The sequence below is a fragment of the Plecotus auritus genome, assembly GCF_963455305.1.
Source record: "Plecotus auritus genome assembly, chromosome: 4".
Taxonomy (NCBI): Eukaryota; Metazoa; Chordata; class Mammalia; order Chiroptera; family Vespertilionidae; genus Plecotus; species Plecotus auritus.
Window position 1 is genome coordinate 9555996 of NC_137775.1, and position 19902 is coordinate 9575897.

General features: G+C 43.2%; 1 protein-coding gene across 3 annotated transcripts in view; it reads left to right on the plus strand.

Moving 5' to 3' along the window:
* RMND1 (required for meiotic nuclear division 1 homolog) overlaps positions 1-19902 on the plus strand; it is a 32751-nt gene that overhangs the window by 3091 nt on the left and 9758 nt on the right. For all 3 annotated transcript variants that reach the window (XM_080664815.1, XM_080664814.1, XM_080664813.1), the window contains exons 2-7: positions 851-1365; positions 8878-8986; positions 10942-11017; positions 13791-13830; positions 16772-16872; positions 19238-19344. In XM_080664815.1, the coding sequence (XP_080520941.1) occupies positions 865-1365; positions 8878-8986; positions 10942-11017; positions 13791-13830; positions 16772-16872; positions 19238-19344 (934 nt within the window). In that variant the 5' untranslated portion in view covers positions 851-864. The remainder of the gene's footprint in view (positions 1-850; positions 1366-8877; positions 8987-10941; positions 11018-13790; positions 13831-16771; positions 16873-19237; positions 19345-19902) is intronic.

Here is a 19902-nt window from a genome sequence, read left to right on the forward strand (position 1 = left end):
TGACATCCCGTATCCTCACTGCCATGCCCACCCCCAACCTGAAAAGCACCTTCCCCTTCGAGTAGCAGCTTAAATCTTCCTGGGAGCCTTCCCTGACTCTCCCTGTAGAATGGGGCAAGCTCCTGCGTGATTCTCAGTGCCTTGGAGTAGGTCTATGCTAGGGCCTGCAGGGGTGGGCAAACTTTTTGACTCGAGGGCCACAATGGGTTCTTAAACTGGACCGGAGGGCCGGAACAAAAGCATGGATGGAGTGTTTGTGTGAACTAATATAAATTCAAAGTAAAGGAGCGGAGGGGAGAGCAAGAGAACCGGATAGAACAGCCGGATCCGGCCTGCGGGCCATAGTTTGCCCACGGCTGGTCTAGGGCCTTCCGCTGAGTCACAGTGAACAGATGGAAATCCTGTCCCCCCAGGAGACTGTTGGCACCACGATGGCAGGGACCCTGTCCTTTCTTGGAAGCATGCCCGACCCCAGCTCATTGTAAAGGCTGCATACATTTTGAATAAAGGAATTTATAAGGTCAGATTTTAAATAATAGATATGCTAATGAAGTAAATGGAGCGTTCTCGCAGCTCTGTTTCTTTTTTAAGGCCCTTGTCCTGTCAGCTTTATAATCTTGTAATCTTCCAGAAAAAAAGGCCAAAGGTTGATTAAAGGAAAAGTAGCAGAAATACTTGTATCTGTTTTGTAACCTTTTTTTTTTTTTTTGCTAGACTTAGGTTAAGATGTCTGTTTTGCAAATATTTTTACAGAAATATGCCTGTTACCTAGGAAAATATTATGTATTTTTTGAAACTTTAAAAAAAACAACCACCACAACACTTGAACTTTGAATTCTTTTCCTTCTAGCTTGGGATGTGGTCATGTCAGCCAGACTGCTCCATGCCCTGGCCGGATCTCACTGCGTTTTATCAAAAGCATGTCAGCGCCAAAGACTGGCTCGTCAAACAGGAAAACCACTTAAGGAACCTGAGGGCACAACACGCAGCGTCCTGGCGAGAAGTCACACCTGGGGTTTGTTCTTCCCTGATACCGCAGCCATCGGTTTGAATGAGTCCCAGGTCCTGGAAACGAACCCGAACGCACCCAACACAAGCCTGCCCTCTGCATTCAGCACTGCACGTTGCCCAGGTGGACAGGCGCACCTCCCCGCCAGGACGTCTTGGGGCACTCACCGGCTGACTCACACGCCAAATCGATTAGGTCCTAAGTGGTTTATAAAAATAATCGAGAGGCATTGCTCATCTACGTCAACAGACACGCTTGTTCCTAAACAAGACTTTCCGCAGATCAAGAGGCCGCTAAAACCTTCAAGGACCCGGCAGCCGTCCAGGACCAACCTTCCAGCTCTGTCCGTGAACGAGGTAAAAACGTGGAGGGGGCCTTCGGGTGAGGAATAATCGCTCCCTCTCTAAGCTAGCATGGATCGCACACAGCTCAGCAGATGTTTCCATCAAGATCTTTGAAGCCAAAGGGAATCAAAATCTTAATGTTAAGAATCAGTGAGACATATAAAGACAAACTATTGGCCAGTGGTCGGCAAACCGCGGCTCGCGAGCCACATGCGGCTCTTTGGCCCCTTGAGTGTGGCTCTTCCACAAAATACCACGGCCTGGGGGAGTCTGTTTTGAAGAAGTGGCGTTAGAAGAAGTTTAAGTTTAAAAAATGTGGCTCTCAAAAGAAATCTCAGTCGTTGTACTGTTGATATTTGGCTCTGTTGACTAATGAGTTTGCCGACCACTGCTATAGGCGATTAAATGTATAAGTATAGTTTACAAAAGGGTTAGTTATTGGCCTAAGGAAACTTTGAAAAAGAAGACTAGTATTAAATGCAGTCTAGGAATGGTCCCGTGAAAAAACACCTATTTTTACAAAATCAAACTGAAGGAATTCTTTATTAAATTAAAAATAATTTTCAGTAACTGTGCAGGCAGTAAGCATTCTTTAGTCCATGGGACTGCAGGGGTGGGGTGGTGACATGAGGTGGCAAGGTCAAGTCAAAAGGCAGTGGGAAGGTTTTTGCTTTTTAATTCTTAGAAGGTTGAAGGGGTATTTTTGTTCTCTGTTACCAGGTATATGGGAATGTATTAGCTATAATCACATTTCCCCTCTAAATGAGAAATATTTAGGGTCAGGATCAAGCCCTTTGTTAACCTTCCTATCTTGCATAATAACTAGGACTGTGCCTTGTACTTATTAAATGTTTATTAAGTTGGAAAGGATGGAAAAGAGGCAAAGAGATTTTTTTTATGTCTGTATTCCTCATCATTAAAAAATAGGAATGTGGCCCTGGTCAGGTGGCTCAGTTGATTGCGGGTTTGATCTCTGGTCAGGTGTACAGGAGGAAACAACCAATCAATATCTCTCTCTCTCTCTCTCCCTCCCTCCCTCTCTCCCTCCCTCTCTCTCCCTCTCCCCTTCTCTCTCCCTCCCTCCCTCTCTTCCTTTCCCTCTAAAAATCAATAAAAACATATCCTTGGGTGAGGTTTTTATTTTAAAAGGAATATAGAATATTTAAAACTTGATCAGGCCTGCTGAATCTATCAGAAACAGGTTAGAATGTCTGTCTGAACATCTCAATTCTGAGTGGACCCTAAGCATGTTTAATTTTGTTGTGGGTGTTTTGTTTTGTTTTTAATATATTTTTATTGATTTCAGAGAGGAAGGGAGGGCGCGAGAGAGATAGAAACATCAATGATGAGAGAGAATCATTGATCGGCTGCCTCCTGCATTCCCCCTACTGGGAATCGAGCCCACAACCAGGACACGTGCCCTTGGCTGGAATCGAACCTGTGGTCCGTCCGTCCGCAGGCTGATGCTCTACCCACTGAGCCAAACCGGCTAGGGCTTGTGGTGCTTTTTTACTGGGCTGTGGGCTTCCTTTGAGAAGATCTACAGACCCTCCTTACTCATCTTTAGATTACGAAGTTAGGCATCGACGAATGATGTTTATTTTGGATTCTGGTTTTATTTATATTCTTGTACGGCCTCTCTGAACCCAGGATATAAAGGATGGAAGAGCTACGGTGAACTTCTCTCACCATTTCTTCTTCCTAGCTCCTGATGTTTTTGTTTGTTTGTTCTTTTGTTTTTGTTTTTTTTTAAATGTATTTTATTGATTTTTTTTTTTTTTTATAGAGAGGAAGGAAGAAGGATAGAGAGTTAGAAATATCAATGAGAGAGAAACACTGATCAGCTGCCTCCTGAACACCCCCTACTGGGGATGTGCCCACAACCAAGGTACATGCCCTTGACCGGAATCAAACCTGGGACCCTTCAGTGCACGTCCCCCAGTCGCCGACGCTCCATCCACTGAGCCAAATCGGTCAGGGCTGATGTTTTTATTATATTATTTAACTTTGTGATAGTCCAGGAAATCCAGTATCTAAGTGTCTGAGATGAAATTAAGCATAAAAACCTGAATTCATGGCAGATACAAAAAGAGGAAGATGAACTCCCTTTTTTCTTTTTCTTTTTTTTAATGTATTTTATTGATTTTTTACGGAGAGGAAGGGAGAGGGATAGAGAGTTAGAAACATCGATGAGAGAGAAACATCGATCAGCTGCCTCCTGCACGCCTCCTATTGGAGATGTGCCCACAACCAAGGTACATGCCCTTGACCGGAATCGAACCTGGGACCTTTCAGTCTGCAGGCCGACGCTCTATCCACTGAGCCAAACCAGTTAGGGCCTCCCTGTTTTCTTTTGTTTTATCTAGCAGCATAGAGCATAAGCAGGTTTCTTATGAAGATCCTGACAAGGTCAAAGATGTCACTTTTTTTGTTGTTGTCGGTTATAAAATATCCAAGAGGCATTACTTCTCTGGGCTAGCCTTAGATTTGGGAGCAATTATCCTGAATTCCATTTTTTTATTTTTCTATAGGACTTTTCTTCTGTTTCCAAGGAAGGATTTGAAGTAGATTTTCAAAATTTAATACAGTGTCAAGTGAGGTAATAAAAGCATTACATTTACAATAGAGCAAACAATTGACATGGACAGAAATATAAAGATTATCAAGTACCTGGTATAACTAATTCATTAGTTCTGCAAAGCCCAGTGATTAAAGAAAGGAGGAAATCCTGAGTTATATATTTCTTGTCGTCTAACAGAGAAAAAAAGAAAGACATAAAAATGTCTTACGAGAAATAAGTTCCTCCATCACCAAATTTCAGGAGTCATAAGGGCCTTATGTAGGAGAGATTATCTATATATATAAAAGCCTACTATGCTAAGTGTCACACCAAGTGGTTGACCAACCAGTCGCTATGACGTGCACTGACCACCAGGGGGGCAGATGCTCCGACTGGTAGGTTAACTTGCTGCTGGGGTCCAGCCAATCGGGACTGGGCGAGACAGGGTCGGACACGCCCTGGAGTCCTCCCGCGGTCCCTCTCATAGTCCCTCCCCAGCAACCGGCCCCGATTGGGAATGGGCGAGATGGCCCTGATTGACTCCAATCACCGGCCAGGCGGAGGGACCCCACCCTGCATGAATTTCATGCACCGGGCCTCTAGTGTAACATAATAGATGTGACTTAAGTTGGGGTTTTGCAAAAACAGAAACAATATGTTGTCTCTCTAAAAGCACAGGAAAATAATAGAAAAACTTGCATTTCTGAAAGCATTTCTAAAGTGATTGAAATAATATAATTTTGGAACATTGTTTTCTGATCTTACTTTTCATAGGTGAACACGGTCTTGAGATGAGAGTAGGTCCTAGCCCTGGGGCTGAAGGCTGGCTTTTATCTGCCCCAAGTGCAGGGCCCCTCGTCTCCTTCATGGAGCTCTAGCCCTTTCTGCCCCTGTGGACCGACCGAGATAAGGAGGGCCTCTCCTTTGTACCAGAAAGCGGGCGTGATTTGTCTCGTTCCCCGAGTGCTCCTGAGCTCGCCCATTTTCTCTGCCACATAGCATGCACTTGCAATTGACGGAATGAGGTTCATCACCTTCTCTCTCGGAATCACCTCTACCTGGTCTCATTGGCAGAGATCATGACCTACTGAGATATCAACCCCCATCCACTGGCTCATCATTTATCGTGGCGACCGCAGTGCCGCTGGCATGTCCCGTCTTAGGAGTAGAATACAGAGCATAAGGACCCCGGCCCTGAGCTGCATGGAGCCCGCATGCGCACGGAGTGCTGGAGTGCCCAGGCGTGGTTTCAGACCAACACCACAGTGTATTGTAAACTTAACTAGTGGGTTGTTACTTCTTTTATTTCTATTGAAGAAATGAGCAGTGAAACCACTTTTTTCTATTCTTTTTCTTTTAAAGAGAGAGGAAGGGAGAGAGAGAGAGAAACATCTATCAGTTGCTTCCCACATGCGCCCCAACCAGGGATCAAACCTGCAATACGTGGGTATGCGCTCTGACCGGGAATCAAACCCACAACCCTTTGGTATATAGATTGTTAACTTTTTTTTAATCAAATGGAATATGGAAAGTATCAGAATGCATTACAAGTGGTAAAGGTAAAAAATATTTTTTGGGTAACTTTGTATCAGTTATTGGTGTGTGCATATGCACGCCTATCTACTGTGTATATGAAAGGACTTCTCACCATAGGGTGCGATCAAAAAGCTTGAAAGCGAAAGCATTGTAACAGTAACGTAAAATGTATCTGTGTAATAAGGTTCACCTACAGTCTGCACATATCAGGGAAGACATGCATTTCCCCCTTATGGTATGGTAGGGAAGCAGCATTGCTGTAATGTGCTGATGTTCTTCAGGAACAGAATGTGAACAAAATAAACTTTCCTTTTTAAGACAAGTGTCTCATCAGAGCATGTGATGCTAAAACAAGAATCATGTTTAGCTTTCTAGCCCCGTCTGCTGGGACGTGTTTTCTGTGGCCGGGGGGGAAACCCGTAACGGAAAGTGCTGTGGTTTTCTTGGCTTTGGGTTGTTTGCTTTTTAACATTTTAAAATAGGAAGGCCTCAATTTAGGTCTTAAATCCAACAACTATTTTTGGTTTGTTTGGCACATTTATTTAAGAGCAAGTTGTTGACCCCATTTTATTTTATTTTTATTTTATTTTTTTAAATATTTTATTGATTTTTTACAGAGAGGAAAGGAGAGGGAGAAAGAGTTAGAAACATCGATGAGAGAGAAACATTGATCAGCTGCCTCCTGCACACCCCCCTACTGGGGATGTGCCTGCAACCAAGGTACATGCCCTTGACCGGAATCGAACCTGGGACCCTTGAGTCTGCAGGCCAACGCTCTATCCACTGAGCCAAACCCGTCAGGGCTGACCCCATTTTAAAACCTGAAATTTGTACTATGTACGTGTATGTATAAAATGCTTACTAAGTAATGATTCATTATAAAAATTAAGTAAAAGACATATGTGAAAATGAAAGCTTCGCACAAAGTAATAACACTTTTAATTAATAGGGGGAAATGCAAAAACAGGACACTTCGTAGTTCTCTTTCCTTTTACCAAAGAGATTTAAATATAGTCTTGCAATTTAAGAGCAAAGGGGAAAAAATATCGACCAAGCCAAACTGAAAAACTTTATGAATCACATATTAATAGAAGAAGCCATAACTTAAACAGATTCAGGTTAAGGAGGATACAGAAGGTAGTGTGGCAAGCCATATACGCCATGTGATACTGGCTAGAATTTTTAGCAAAACTAAATGGGACACAGTGAGAGAAGGAAATGGGACAATCTTTAGGAAATCTGCAAAGAAGATCCTCGGATTGGCTAAGTGAAAAACAGGTTGTGTTTTAAAATGTATTTATAATCTGACTATTTAGAACTCAGAATAAATTTTCTCCTGGAAATGGTGATTAAATGCTTTGCCTTGCCGCATTTTTGAGAGTGCAAAGGAGTGAACATTTTCAGCACAGATGGGCCTGGCCGGTACCAAATGGGGGTGACGTAGACGAGACAGCAGGGAGTGGGAGACTGTGTGGCTGGGGGACCCGCCCCTCCTCAACCCTAGTTGATTATTGCCAGGTCTTCCGCTTGATCAAAAGATGGTAGAAATCTGGATTTTGTGTAAAATTGTAATGTATTGTTGATGGGAGAAAGGAAGGAATTAATATACTCCTTTTCTTGAATTTCATACCAGGACTGGAACAGAAAAGGAAAGACTTAAGGAGCTGAGATGAGTGAGTCCCAGGAATAACTTTTGATTTAGTGACTCACCTGATGGGCTAAAGCACCATATATATCAAAGGAATAGAATCACTCAAGTTCTGATCAGTAGATGTTAAAACAGAAAATTATGAATATGTGAATGTTCAGATGTAATTTACTTGATAAACTTTTTAACCTCCCATAAATTTTGATGGTTTAATAACTATAAGAAATGTTGAACATTTGTGCCATTCAGGCTTCTAAGTAGTGGACATTGATCTTCTTGTTTAAACTTCACAACAACCCTAAAAGGCAGGCATTATTATTATTCTGATTTTTAAAAATTAATCAAATTCTGTGCCTGAACCCTTAGCACCTGTGCCAATAGCTTTTGATTTTAATTGACCTTGTCCCAAAGTGAGAAACGTATTTTATATTATACTAGAGGCCTGGTGCATGAAATTCATGCATGGGGACTGGGGTAGGGCCTCAGCCCGGCCTGCACCCGCCCTCTCACAGTCCAGGAGCCCTCAAGGGATGTCTGACTGACAGCTTAGGCCTGCAGAGCCGGCCTAAACCAGCAGTTGGACATCCATAGGGCTGCTGTGGAGCTGGGCTTCTGGCTCAGTGGTGCTGGGGTGGGGAGGGGGTTCCCCTTGGGGGAGGGGGGGTCCCCTCAGCCTGGCCTGCCCTCGCGCAGTCCAGGAGCCCTCCAGGGGAGCTGGCCTAAGCTGGCAGATGGTCATCCGTAGGGCTGCCGTGAGCCAGGCTTCTGGCTCAGCGGTGCTCCCCCTGTGGTGGGAGCACACTGACCACCAGGGGGCAGCTCCTGCGTTGAGCCTCTGCCCCCTGGTGGTCAGTGTGTGTCATAGACCTGTCGTTCTGCTGCTTGGTCAATTTGCATATTAGCCTTTTATTAGATAGGATATACATAGTGACCCTGTATACATACTTAGACATATCTAAGTGACAGAAAACTTCACAAAATAAAATGTATCCTTACTATGAATGGTGTACTCTAATATGTTCTATTTTATTCTGCTTCGTTTTGTTTTTAAGCTGGTTTGGGCCACTAAACTGATTTCAGGACTCACTAATGGGTTGTGACGGACAGTTTGAGAAAAACACTGCACTGGGCCGTCTTTTCATGTGTGTACTCTACAGACACAAATCATGAATGTTTACGTGTACACACGGACGAGACTCGGTGCAGGAACCAAACCTGGGTGCATTCTCAGATATATGAAACTCTGTGTTTAATATTAACCAGAGTAGAAGTTCTATAATTCCTTTGTAGATTTCAAATAATCTCGGCTTGTACAGGCTAGTGGCAAGTTATTAAATGACCTTAAATAATAATGTGGCTATGAATAAGAATCATGGAAACTCGGGGTTGGAGAGACTTTTTGAATAGCATGTCATCCAATAAATAAATAAATACATAAATAAATACATAAATAACATGTCACCCAGGCACCCACATGATGCCTTAGTCCTCTGTATCTTCGCTCACTCTGTGCCTGAAACACTCCCAGTAGGGGAGCGGCTTCCCTCTCCGGATAGCCATCCTGCCGTTTTGGCTGGCAGGAGCAAGTTCTTTCATACACTCAGCAGCAACCTGTCTGCCTGCTGCCCTTCAGCCTCCTCTTTAATACATCCCTTGTATGAGTCTTTGAGATGTTTGGAAAAACACCAGCTTTGCAAGCTGGAGCCTGTAAGGTGACAGCAACCATTGCCGACACTTCGGCCTCCCGGTAACCCCTGTCATGCTAATCTCGCCCAAACAGGACCTGATGCACTGCACGGCGTTTGCAACTGCCGACGAATATCACCTTGGAGCCCTCTCTCAAGACCTGGCCTCTCAAGGATATGTTGAAGTAACAAGCTTGCCTAGAGGTACATCTTCTTGAACCTGGGGCCAAGTATGTTAAAATGCATTAGAAAATACTTTTCCTCTGATACTGTCTTAAGTCTGCATTTGCTTAAGTTTCACGTTCTATTTAAAGGATTGCATCATAAAAGTGGTGGTTGAACCTCTTCATACAAACAACATACAAAGATAAGAAATTAAAAGGTAGTTTATGAGAGCTCAGTTCTCAGATTAAAACCAATAAGACCTACTAAGCTGCATAGCATCACCAGTACGTTGGATGATGAAGGCCATGGCCGTTCACTGCTGTCGCATTAAAATGTTCTTTTAGTATTTCTGCAGAACCAGGAAATTTATAGAAATGTTGGGGAGAGCCTTTAAAGAAAAATTCACCAGTATAATCCAAGACTTTAAAACTAAGAAAATGAGTTAAAAGATGAACACAATATTAAAATAACCTTAACCGAGGATATTAGATGATCAGGGAGGATTCTTGAGAAAATAGCCTGCCCTATATTAAAAAAATAAGTAACTTGGAACACTTTGATGGGAATTCATGAATTTACCTCAAAGTAGCAAAACGTGTAGGTTGAAAACCCCCTGCTACAGAGAAAATTCTTAAGAGTCATTGACCCCACGTGAAATAGTCCACATACCATGATGCTTCCTCAGCCTTGATGAGCTGAACAGACTGTTCTATTTGATGGCAAAAACAGGCTAATTGACTTGGAAAAGTGGAGCTCTGTCCAGGGCCCCTAAAACGGAAAGTCGCCCTTGGCAGCCGGGCAGGGTGGCCTGGGCACGGCTCACCTGGGCTGCTTGCACCGTTCTCCCTGCCCAGGCTTCCACTTCCATTTATGCTGCTCTTGGCTGCTCAGGTGAACTTTGCCCTCTGTAGGAGTTAGGGAAGTTAGAGTTCACCCAAAAAAGGTGGTTTAGGGTTTGGTCCCTATCTGAATTCCCTAGCTTCGAGCAGAAATTCTGAAACTTTGAGGATCCTAATTTGAGGTTAAGAAATTATAACTTTTTACATATTAATATTAGTATGTGTATTAATTGATACATTAATATATTTACAACTTATAGAATATTTATATACTTGTAACAACTTTTTATGAATGAGTATTTGTATATTGATATTTATTTAATAATATTTAAAAGGTTAAAGTATGTCAACATTACAGGTGACTGTGGTGGTAGTTCTCATAATTAACTTTGAAATGGTCAGTAGCTTTGTTTCTGTATTTTTTTTTTACCGACAATTTACACAGTATCATTTTTTTTAAATACATATTTTTTATTGATTTCAGAGAGGAAGGGAGAGGGAGAGAGATAGAAACATCAATGATGAGAGAGTATCATTGATCGGCTGCCTCCTGCACGCCCCCTACTGGGGATCGAGCCTGCAACTGGTGCATGTGCCCTTGACCAGAATCGAACCCAGGACCTTCCAGTCCAGAGTCCAATGCTCTAGCCACTGAGCCAAACCAGCTAGGGCTACACAGTATCATTTAAAATTCAGGAAGATTAGGCATTTGAGAATTATATTATTAATATATAAAATTAGAAATAAAATTGTATTTAAAGGATGAGAATATATAGATGGTTCGTCACATTTTATTTTAAATTAATTTTGTAGAAGTTTATTTCTTGAGCTTTAGTTGTATTAACACTAAGACTTTAATAATAATTAACTGGACTAGTGATTACTGAATCAAAATGGGTATGAATGAGCAGGTTTAAATAGCACTAACAGTTTCACAGGTTGTTGAATGTTTTGTGCAAGTAATTTCCTATGGCCTTTTCATGCTCATTGAGCATGTTCAGAAAACCTTAGTAGAAAGATGGACAGCGTGTTAATAGAGTGCTTAATGGTGTATGAAGAAATGATCATGAGTTCTTGCTTAAACGTTTATAGGTGCCTTTTAAACCTTGTGTCACCTCGCGACATAGCTTTTCAGTCATTTACTTTAAATCACAGACGCAGCCAATATTTTGGTGATGGGTGTGGAAAACTCTGCAAAAGAAGGTGATCCTGGAACAATATTCTTCTTCAGGTAAGACAAGGAAGAACCCCACTGGGAGGCGGGCGCGTGGGCGGGAAATGTGGTCTTTAAAGGGGCAGGTGTGCCTCCTCTCAGTAGCGAGTTTGTGATTTAAATGTATCCTTTGATTCTTCTTATATCCAGGAGGGTTTGTCCGTTTTAGGAATCTTCCGGTAAATCCTCCTGTAAAATAATTTTTAAAAGCAGCAAATAATCTTCCCCTGGTTTGTCTCTTTAAGTCTGGATTTGCATTTACTAAGTCCAGGTAAAGCATCCATTTTCCATTCATCTTCAGGGGCCCTTGCTTACAGACTCAGGCAGCCTGCCCCGCTGCCTCTTCTCCCTTTTCTTCTTCTCCCTCTGCAGCTCTTTAACTGATGTTCTAGCCCGCTTTACCTGTCCAGACACTTTCACTGCGACCTGGCTCACACTTACTCCTTTATTGAAAGGTTGTTTTAATGTCACATACTGCCGAGTGGCTGAGGGGAAGGGGGACGATAATAGAAACCACTTAGAATAATTTCATACTGCCCTCCCAACATTTGAGAAAGGTCTGTTATTGCCATGTCGCAGCTGAGGAAACGGGGTTTAGGGGAATTAAGTGAATTATCCACAATCAGGGGACTTACAAGTGGCAGAACAGAAACATGGAGCATCCCGTAAGAACCCAAACTTTGATAATGTGGTCTTCATCCTTGTAGTTCAAGGGTAGGGAACCCTTTTTCTGCCACGGGTCAGTTAGATATTTATAACATCATTCTTGGACCATACACAATTAGCAACTTAAAAATTAGCCTCCTGTATTTGATCAAACAGTTAACTCACCGCTAATGCCTTGGCAGGGCCAGACCAAATGATTTTGTGGACCTTCTACGGCCTGCGGGCCGGACGCCCCCCCCCCGCCCCCCGTGGTTGTTGATAACTGGAAGCCCTATCATTGCCTCTGTCGATGACTCATCTTCCTTTTGATGTTACTTTGAAGATAATTCAGAGTTCAACGTGTAGTCCCAGTACAATAGTGGGAGGAATTTGAATGCTGAGGTCAGTGCCGTCCATTAGAAACAATGCAAGCCACAAACACAAGCCTCATCGGCAGTAATACATTTTCTAATAGCCACATTTTTAAAGTAAAAAAAAAAAAGATGAATTTAATTTTGAATAACACTAATAAGATCATATAATGCCTGAAATTAAATTTAATAGTGTATTTTATTTAATTCAACATACCTCAAATATTACCATTTCAACATGTAATCAATAATAAATGAAATTTTACATTCTTTTTTTCCCCTAAGAGTACGGCAGGATAATTTTAAATTTTTCAGCAATAGTTTACATTCAGTATTACTTTGTGTCAGGTCCAGGTGTGTGACATTTTACATTCTTCTCTTCATACCGAGCCTTTGAGACCTGGTGTGTCACAACGCAGCGTCTCAGTTTGGACCAGGCCTGTTTCAGGTGCTCAGCAGCCACAGCCCAGGGCCTCTGGCGTGCCTGACAGTGACCCTCTGCACGCCTGCTCTGGCTGTGGCTTTAAACACCTCTCAAATCCGCGTCCCGAGACTCTGTGCTGGCCTACTGCAAGCTTCCTGCCTGTGTCCTCACCCCACCAGTCTGTCACAGGCAGGATAATTGTTCAATAGGCCTTTCTGGTCACTACCCTCTCCTGCTTAAAGTTCTATGGAATGTGACTCAACTTATCAAAACACGAAGCTCCTCCCTGCCTCCACCCTGATTGCCCACTACTGGCCCGCATCCACAGCCAAGCAAACTACTAGCCGTTTATTCTGAGAGGGTGCCCTGTCCCTCCCACCTTCTCCCTGAGCCCAGGGTGTGCCCTCTGCTGGTTGCCCCTCCCCTTCTCTCCTTTGGCTGGCTTGCTGGTCCTTCGGGAACTGTCCGTCCGGTGCGCGTCCAGGTATATGTTGCTTAATTCAGTCAGAGCACTGGTCACAGGCTATTGTGATGGGACCAGTCTTCCCAGATTGGGCGTTCCGTGAGGATAGGAACTAGGCCATCCTCATCTTTGTAGCCCAGATGCTCAGTGCATTGCTTAAGAAATGTCTGAAGGCTGCTAGGGGGCCAGGATATTTTTACCTTGCTTTCATTCCCACTTTTCCTTCCTCCAGGGCAATAACCCAGAGCCATAACTCCCTTTTTTATGTACTGCTTAAACAGCTCGACACGCAGACTTCAGGAATCAAAACAAGTGCGTTTATAGCTGTTAGGCCTGAAATTCTGTCAAAGCCAGAACTGGATTCCGAGGCTCCTGTGGCTTCCTTGTAGTTCTGCCTTACGCACTGTGAGGATGGGGGCCTCACTGCCCAGGTGCCTGTGCCGCCTGCGGCTTTCATTCATCTCGGCCTCTTTATTCCACAGCTATGAAGAGCATGGCCCTCTGTTCCTTTCCTATAGCAGAATCTGTAGGAGAGCTAAGACGAGTCTCAAAAATGTCCTTATTCTGATTTCTGTACATCAAAATTGAAGCAAGTATACAACAGTCTAGGTACGTCGTTCCATAGTATTATAGTAAGAGTTATTTATCCTGCAAACCAAGAGAGAAGTCATGAATTGTTGAGAGTCAGGTTTTCTTGAGAGTTCAAAGAGTAGCTTTTGTTTTGGCATATCCAGCTAGGAGCCATCATGTCAAATCAGTAATAAATCACATATTTTTAAATTGCATTCTGGATACAATCTAGAAGTCACCCAAGCATGGCTTTATGTATGGCCCTAAATGATGTATTCTAGCTTTAACTTCGTTGATTCTTTTATTCTTTTAAATTAGGGAAGGAGCTGCTGTGTTCTGGAATGTAAAAGACAAAACTGTGAGTATAAATAAGGTGTAAAAGTATAAAAATATAGTTTTCTGAGAATAAATTGTTAACGCTTAACAATCTGAGCCACTGGAAGATAAATTAACAGGTAATCTACAACTTGTTTGCTGTGCATTATGTCATATTTATCCTAGCAGATTCATCTTCCAAAATACGTTCTATTTTGGCTTATAAATTTCCTGCATTCTCTGAGCATACAGCAATTTTTGGAGAATCAGAACAATCCTAGGTACACTGCAGTCAGAAGGAAGTATACTCCATACATGGTAACCTACAAAATGAATAACGTACACGCAGTTCACCGGAGCTGGTCCTCTGAGTCTTATTTTTAGATCAGTTTTCTAGGATTTTATCACTCACAGGAAACAATACCAGAAGCTAATTCCAGCATGTCATAAATGCAAGAAATTTCATCAAAAAGTTGATGGAACCTTGAGGATTGCCTGCTGGAATGGCTGAGGGCATTTCCCCAACCTAAAAAGAATGCATAAATGATTGCTTGCTGCCAGACAGCGGAGGGCACCTCAATCTACGTGTTATTGCCTCCTACTGGCCAAACACCTGAATAGCTATAGGCAGTTCCTCCAGTCTAACAATGCCTACTGTATACCAAACCTTGGCCTTTGATGTGTATATCTACTTTGCCTTAGGACAATTTGTGTTAATAAAGAGCAAGGGGTCTGGAGATTCGAGAGAACTTTGTTTCTTTAGCTAAGTCTTCTCTGACTCCCCAAAATGCCTTCCAAATTTATGTTTCATCTCTGGACTCTTTAATAATTTACACGCAGCCCTTCTCTAGATTCCTGAACCCTTCTAGATGCTGGATTAAGACCCCCTGCATTAAAACAATTTCTCCAGTACCCCAATCAGGATTTGTTTAATACAACCTGCCCTAACTGGTTTGGCTCAGTGGATAGAGCATTGGCCTGTGGACTGAAGGGTCCCAGGTTCGATTCTAGTCAAGGGCATGTACCTTGGTTGTGGGCACATCCCCAGTAGGGGGTTTGCAGGAGGCAGCTGATCGGTGTTTCTCTCTCATCGATGTTTATAACTCTCTATCCCTCTCCCTTCCTCTCTGTAAAAAAAAATCAATAAAATATATATATATTTTAAAATACAACCTTTTTAGAGGCAGTTTAAGCATACACAACAAAGCTTTATACTTAACTCGGCGATTTACATGTAGAAAGTTATCCAAAGGAAACAGTTGCAGTTATGCATGGTGGATGATGCATGAGGTTCATCAACACATTGTTTACAATAGCAAAAGGGAAAAATAACCAAAGTACATGATAGTAGGAAGTTCGTTAAATACTACGAGTTTTTGCAAGTTTACTACTATAGTAAATGTAGAATATACTACAGCTCTTAAAAATCATGTGGAAAAAATATTCCTAGGAAGTGGTGGAAAATGTGTGTATGATACAGTTAAATTAAAAGAGCAGGTTACAAATTATAACTAATATAATAACAGAATTGGTTAGAAAAATATACCTCATATAATTCCAGTTTTACTAAGAGTAAACACACATGCACGCATGGAGGTAACTGGGGGCGTTTCCTGAAGGAAAGGGAAATATAAATGACCAAAAAAAAAAAAAGATGATACAGATTGGCTATTTGAAGTAGCAAAGATGTAAAAGGCTGAAGAATGCTCTCATAAATGTTTGGATTCTAAAATTGGAAAACTATCCCCTAACCAGTTTGGCTCAGTGGATAGAGCGTTGGCCTGTGGACTCAAGGGTCCCAGGTTCAATTCCGGTCAAGGGCATGTACCTTGGTTGTGGGCACATCCCCAGTAGGAGGTGTGCAGGAGGCAGCTGATAAATGTTTCTCATCGATGTTTCTAACTCTCCCTCTCCCTTCCTCTCTCTAAAAAAAAAAAAAAATCAATAAAATATATTTTTAAAAAATAAAATAAAATTGGAAAACTATTTGGGAGAGTGGTTTTGCAAAATTTATCCAAAATTGTAAGGGTACATGTCTTTGATCTAGCGATTTCTAAAGAAATATTCCCTCAAGGCCATGAAGATACACATGTATGGATGTGCACTTCATCCTAGTGGAGAGAGAACTACCCCCCACATGGGTGCACATTTAGGATGGTTAACCAGACTGCAGTTTCTGCATGAAAACGTTCCTATACGCACTATGATCCCATCCTATATAATAAAAGTGTAATATGCTAAGTGTCCTACTGAACAATCAACCATTGGGTCAACCACTCAACCAGTCGCTATGATGTGCACTGACCACCAGGGGGAAGATGCTCTGACCAGTAGATTAGCTTGCTGCTGGGGTCTGGCCGATAGGGACTGGGCGAGAGGGCCAGACATGCCCTGGAGCCCTCCTGCAGTCCCTCCCCAGCCGGCCGGCCCCCATCAGCCCCAATCAGGACTGGGCAAGATGGCCCTGACTGGCCGATCCCCGGCCAGGCCGACGGACCCCACCCATGCACGAATTTGTGCCCCAGGCCTCTAGTTTCCTATAAAAAAAACAAAGTAAATGTACTACATACACACGGGGAAAAGGTGGCAGGCTGTGCACGGAGTTCAATGGTTCTCGGGGGCATTAGGAGTTTAGGAGAGCAGGGTGAGATTGTCACTTTCAGGACCTCTGTGCTGTTTAAATGTTTCAAAGTCTGTTACTTAACATTTTTTAAAAGTTAAATTTAAAGAATACAAACTAATTTTACTAATGGTTTTCTTTGGGTTGTGGGATAATGATAATTTTTATTTTCTTCTTTATGCTCTTTTGTGTTTTCCAAATATAAAGGCAAATGAATAGATCTTCCTGGTGAGTTGACTATCACAGTGAATTGCCTTTTCCTTGTGAACTGAACGGCAGGAGAAATGCCATCCACGTAATGAAAACGTCAGTCGGCTGCACGGAGGAGCCGGGTCATTTCAGCTTCATCTTCCTTTCCTTCCAGATGAAGCATGTGATGCAGGTTCTGGAGAAGCACGAAGTGCAGCCCTATGAGACCGCGCTGGTGCACTGGGAGAACGAAGAGCTCAACTACACGAAAACAGAGTGAGCCACCTCCACCAGCTCACGGAGGAGCCCCTGGGACCCCGGGGAAGAGCGGGAGATAAGCGATAGATGCGTTCGTTCGTAGACTAGTGTTGAGAAAACAGTTGTTGGTACAAATGCAAAGCTTTAAAATACAGGGTGGGCAAAGGTGGGTTCACAGCTGTTGGTATGGAAAATAATACAATAATTAATAAATAAGAACAAACTCTGTTTTGTGTACTCACTAGTAAACCTACTTTTGCCCACCCCTGCATAATAAATACTACTTCTTTACCTTCTTGGGCTACTCATCAATTAAAACAAGCAGATAGCCTAACCCCAAAATGGAAAGCACCTAAATCAGTAAAATAGTCTGCCTTCATCGGAACGAACCCCTCAGAGTATCCTAGTAGTCTTCTCTTGAGTCCATTTTTCCCTATTGATATCTTTTTGGCATTAACAGGAATGTAATGAGGGAGTGCTCTAAGAGGACCACTTGTAGAATGGGGTGGGTCCTGGCATACTATCCCAGGTGAGATGTATGGGCTGTCTCGGCAAGGGGTGGGAGTAATGAAGAGAGATGTTAGGGGTAAAGAGAAGGCAGCAGGAACCTGGTTGAAGGTCTTTTTCCCAGGGAGTTCCTTGTCTGGTGGAATACTAAGAAAGGGAGAGATGAAAGCAGAGCTTCGGGACCATTAGGAGGAGACACTGAAAGCCTGGATGGGTACGAGAGAGTAGTGATCACCAGGAAAGACAAACTGCCCGTGCCAACACTGATCTCCGTGCTTTTTGCACACATGTCATTGAATCCTGGCAGAAACCCTGTCATTGGGATTAACCGGCTTCCTGTGTTGCTCAGGGGCACCTGACCAGCGAGTGAGGACCTGGGTCCATGGTAGCGGTAGTTGAACCTAAATTCGGATGTGAACCTAAGAGACACTACAAAATGAGGAGCTGATGGAAGTTTAGTAATCATTAAGCACTTGGCCTTGTGGCTCTGGTTACCGTGAACCCCCTTTTGTGCTCTACCTCCAGATCAAACTGTTGCTTCTAGATACTCTTCCCCCACCCACCCACATGCACACACGCACACACACTCCGGACTCTTTCTCACTGTTAGTCTAAGGAGGGGTCAGGTCCTTCACTCTTGGGCCCCAGCGTCAGTGAGTTGGTTTTGTTCAGTAAGACCACCTCACCCGCCCAGCCGCCCAGCAGCGTGGTGGTTTTGTGAGCCCTGCTGTGACTCCTGGCTCTGCTGTCTCCCCCAGCTCTGGCGAGGCCTGGGCTCCTTCACAAAGCACCTGGTCAGCTCTGGCTTCTTCCTTGTCTGTTTGTTTACCTCCACCTGAGGTTGTCGAGCAGATTGTGCACGTCCACCCGTGTCCACCTCTTCTTGTCTCACATCCTGTGGGAAGATTCACCCTCTACTTCTCCCACTTCCAATGTTTATGTTCCCACCTTTCCTCCATTTGCCCATCTCCCAGTCCCTTCCAGAGGTCTCTACATGTGCAAGTTATTTTTGTTTGTTTAATCATCACCCAAGGATACGTTTTTAATTACTTTTTAGAGAGGAAGGGAGAGAGAAAGAGGGAAACATCCATCCTTTGCCTTCCGTACATGCCCCTACCGGGATGGAACCCGCAGCCTGTTGATGGATGGGCTGACGCTGCAACCACCTGAGCCACTGGCCAGGACCCCGTAGTTCTCACAGCTGCCGTCTTCCTCCCACCCACACTGCATCGGTGTGATTTTAAATTACAGTCTGTACTTGCAAGTCAACGTTTTTTTCAGTTAACAGTTTATTGTGATTATTTTTCCTTTGCATTAAATATCTTTCGACGATACTCTTTCGAACTTTTTTTTTTTTAAATATATTTTATTGATATTTTACAGAGAGAGGAAGGGAGAGGGATAGAGAGCTAGAAACATCGATGAGAGAGAAACACCGATCAGCTGCCTCCTGCACACCTCCCACTGGGGATGTGCCCGCAACCCAGGTACATGCCCTTGACCGGAATCGAACCCGGGACCCTTCAGTCCGCAGGCCGACGCTCTATCCACTGAGCCAAACCGGTTTCGGCTCGAACTTCTTTTGTGGGATACTAAACGAACCATTCTCCTGTTGGACATTTCATTTCTTCTTAATTTTTTACTATTAAACATTGGACCATGAAGTTTTTTGTACACACATCCCTCTTCACATCTTTTATTTACTTAGAATGAATTTCGAGACGTGGAATTACTTAATTCAAAGGGTATAAGAACATTTATAAGACTCGATACAAATGACCAAAATGACCTCTAGAAAGACTCTAAGGTGACTTTTTCAAAAGAAAAAAATTAAGTGCTTTTTAAGACTGACAAGATACATGTTCCCTTTACACAGGGGGCAGTCGAAACTGCACCGAGGAGAAATCCGGTTAAATGCAGAGCTAGATGTGGATGACGCCATCCTAGAGAAATTCGCCTTCTCAAACGCTCTCTGCCTTTCAGGTAGGTTACTGCTACTTATCGGAGAAAGGGCTGCATGGTTTTCATTCCAAGGGAAGTTGAAGTATTTAGTAACGATTTGTACATGTTTTTATAACATACTCAGCAAAGCGTTAGCATTCCTTTTTTTTCTGCAAAAGAAAAATAGAATATAAATACCTGTGCTGAAGCTCCTCGTTGCTTATTAATTGTATGGATAAAGCTTACCCCCTCCAAAAACATTTTATATTGTTAATAGTTATTACCCGTTTTCCCTCCTGTCTGTGTGGTGATCATGGTTAGCTTGTCTCTAGCCCCGCCCTGGGTGACTGGCACCGGCCTCTGGAGAGAAATACACTAGTTTTTCACAGAAATGGGAGGGTCACATGGCTCTCCGTTTTTCCAAAAGGTCCAAGCACCTGATGAAACTGTAGAAATTCCTTAAGAATTTTTTGGCCTCAGTCTGCACTGTGGCCTGTCCACACCACCCTGAGGGCTCAGGCACTTCTGAGCGGTACTCACAGCCCCAAGGGATTGAGGGGGCGGAGAAGCCTGTCTCGGCCCCACCTACGCAGCCGCCCT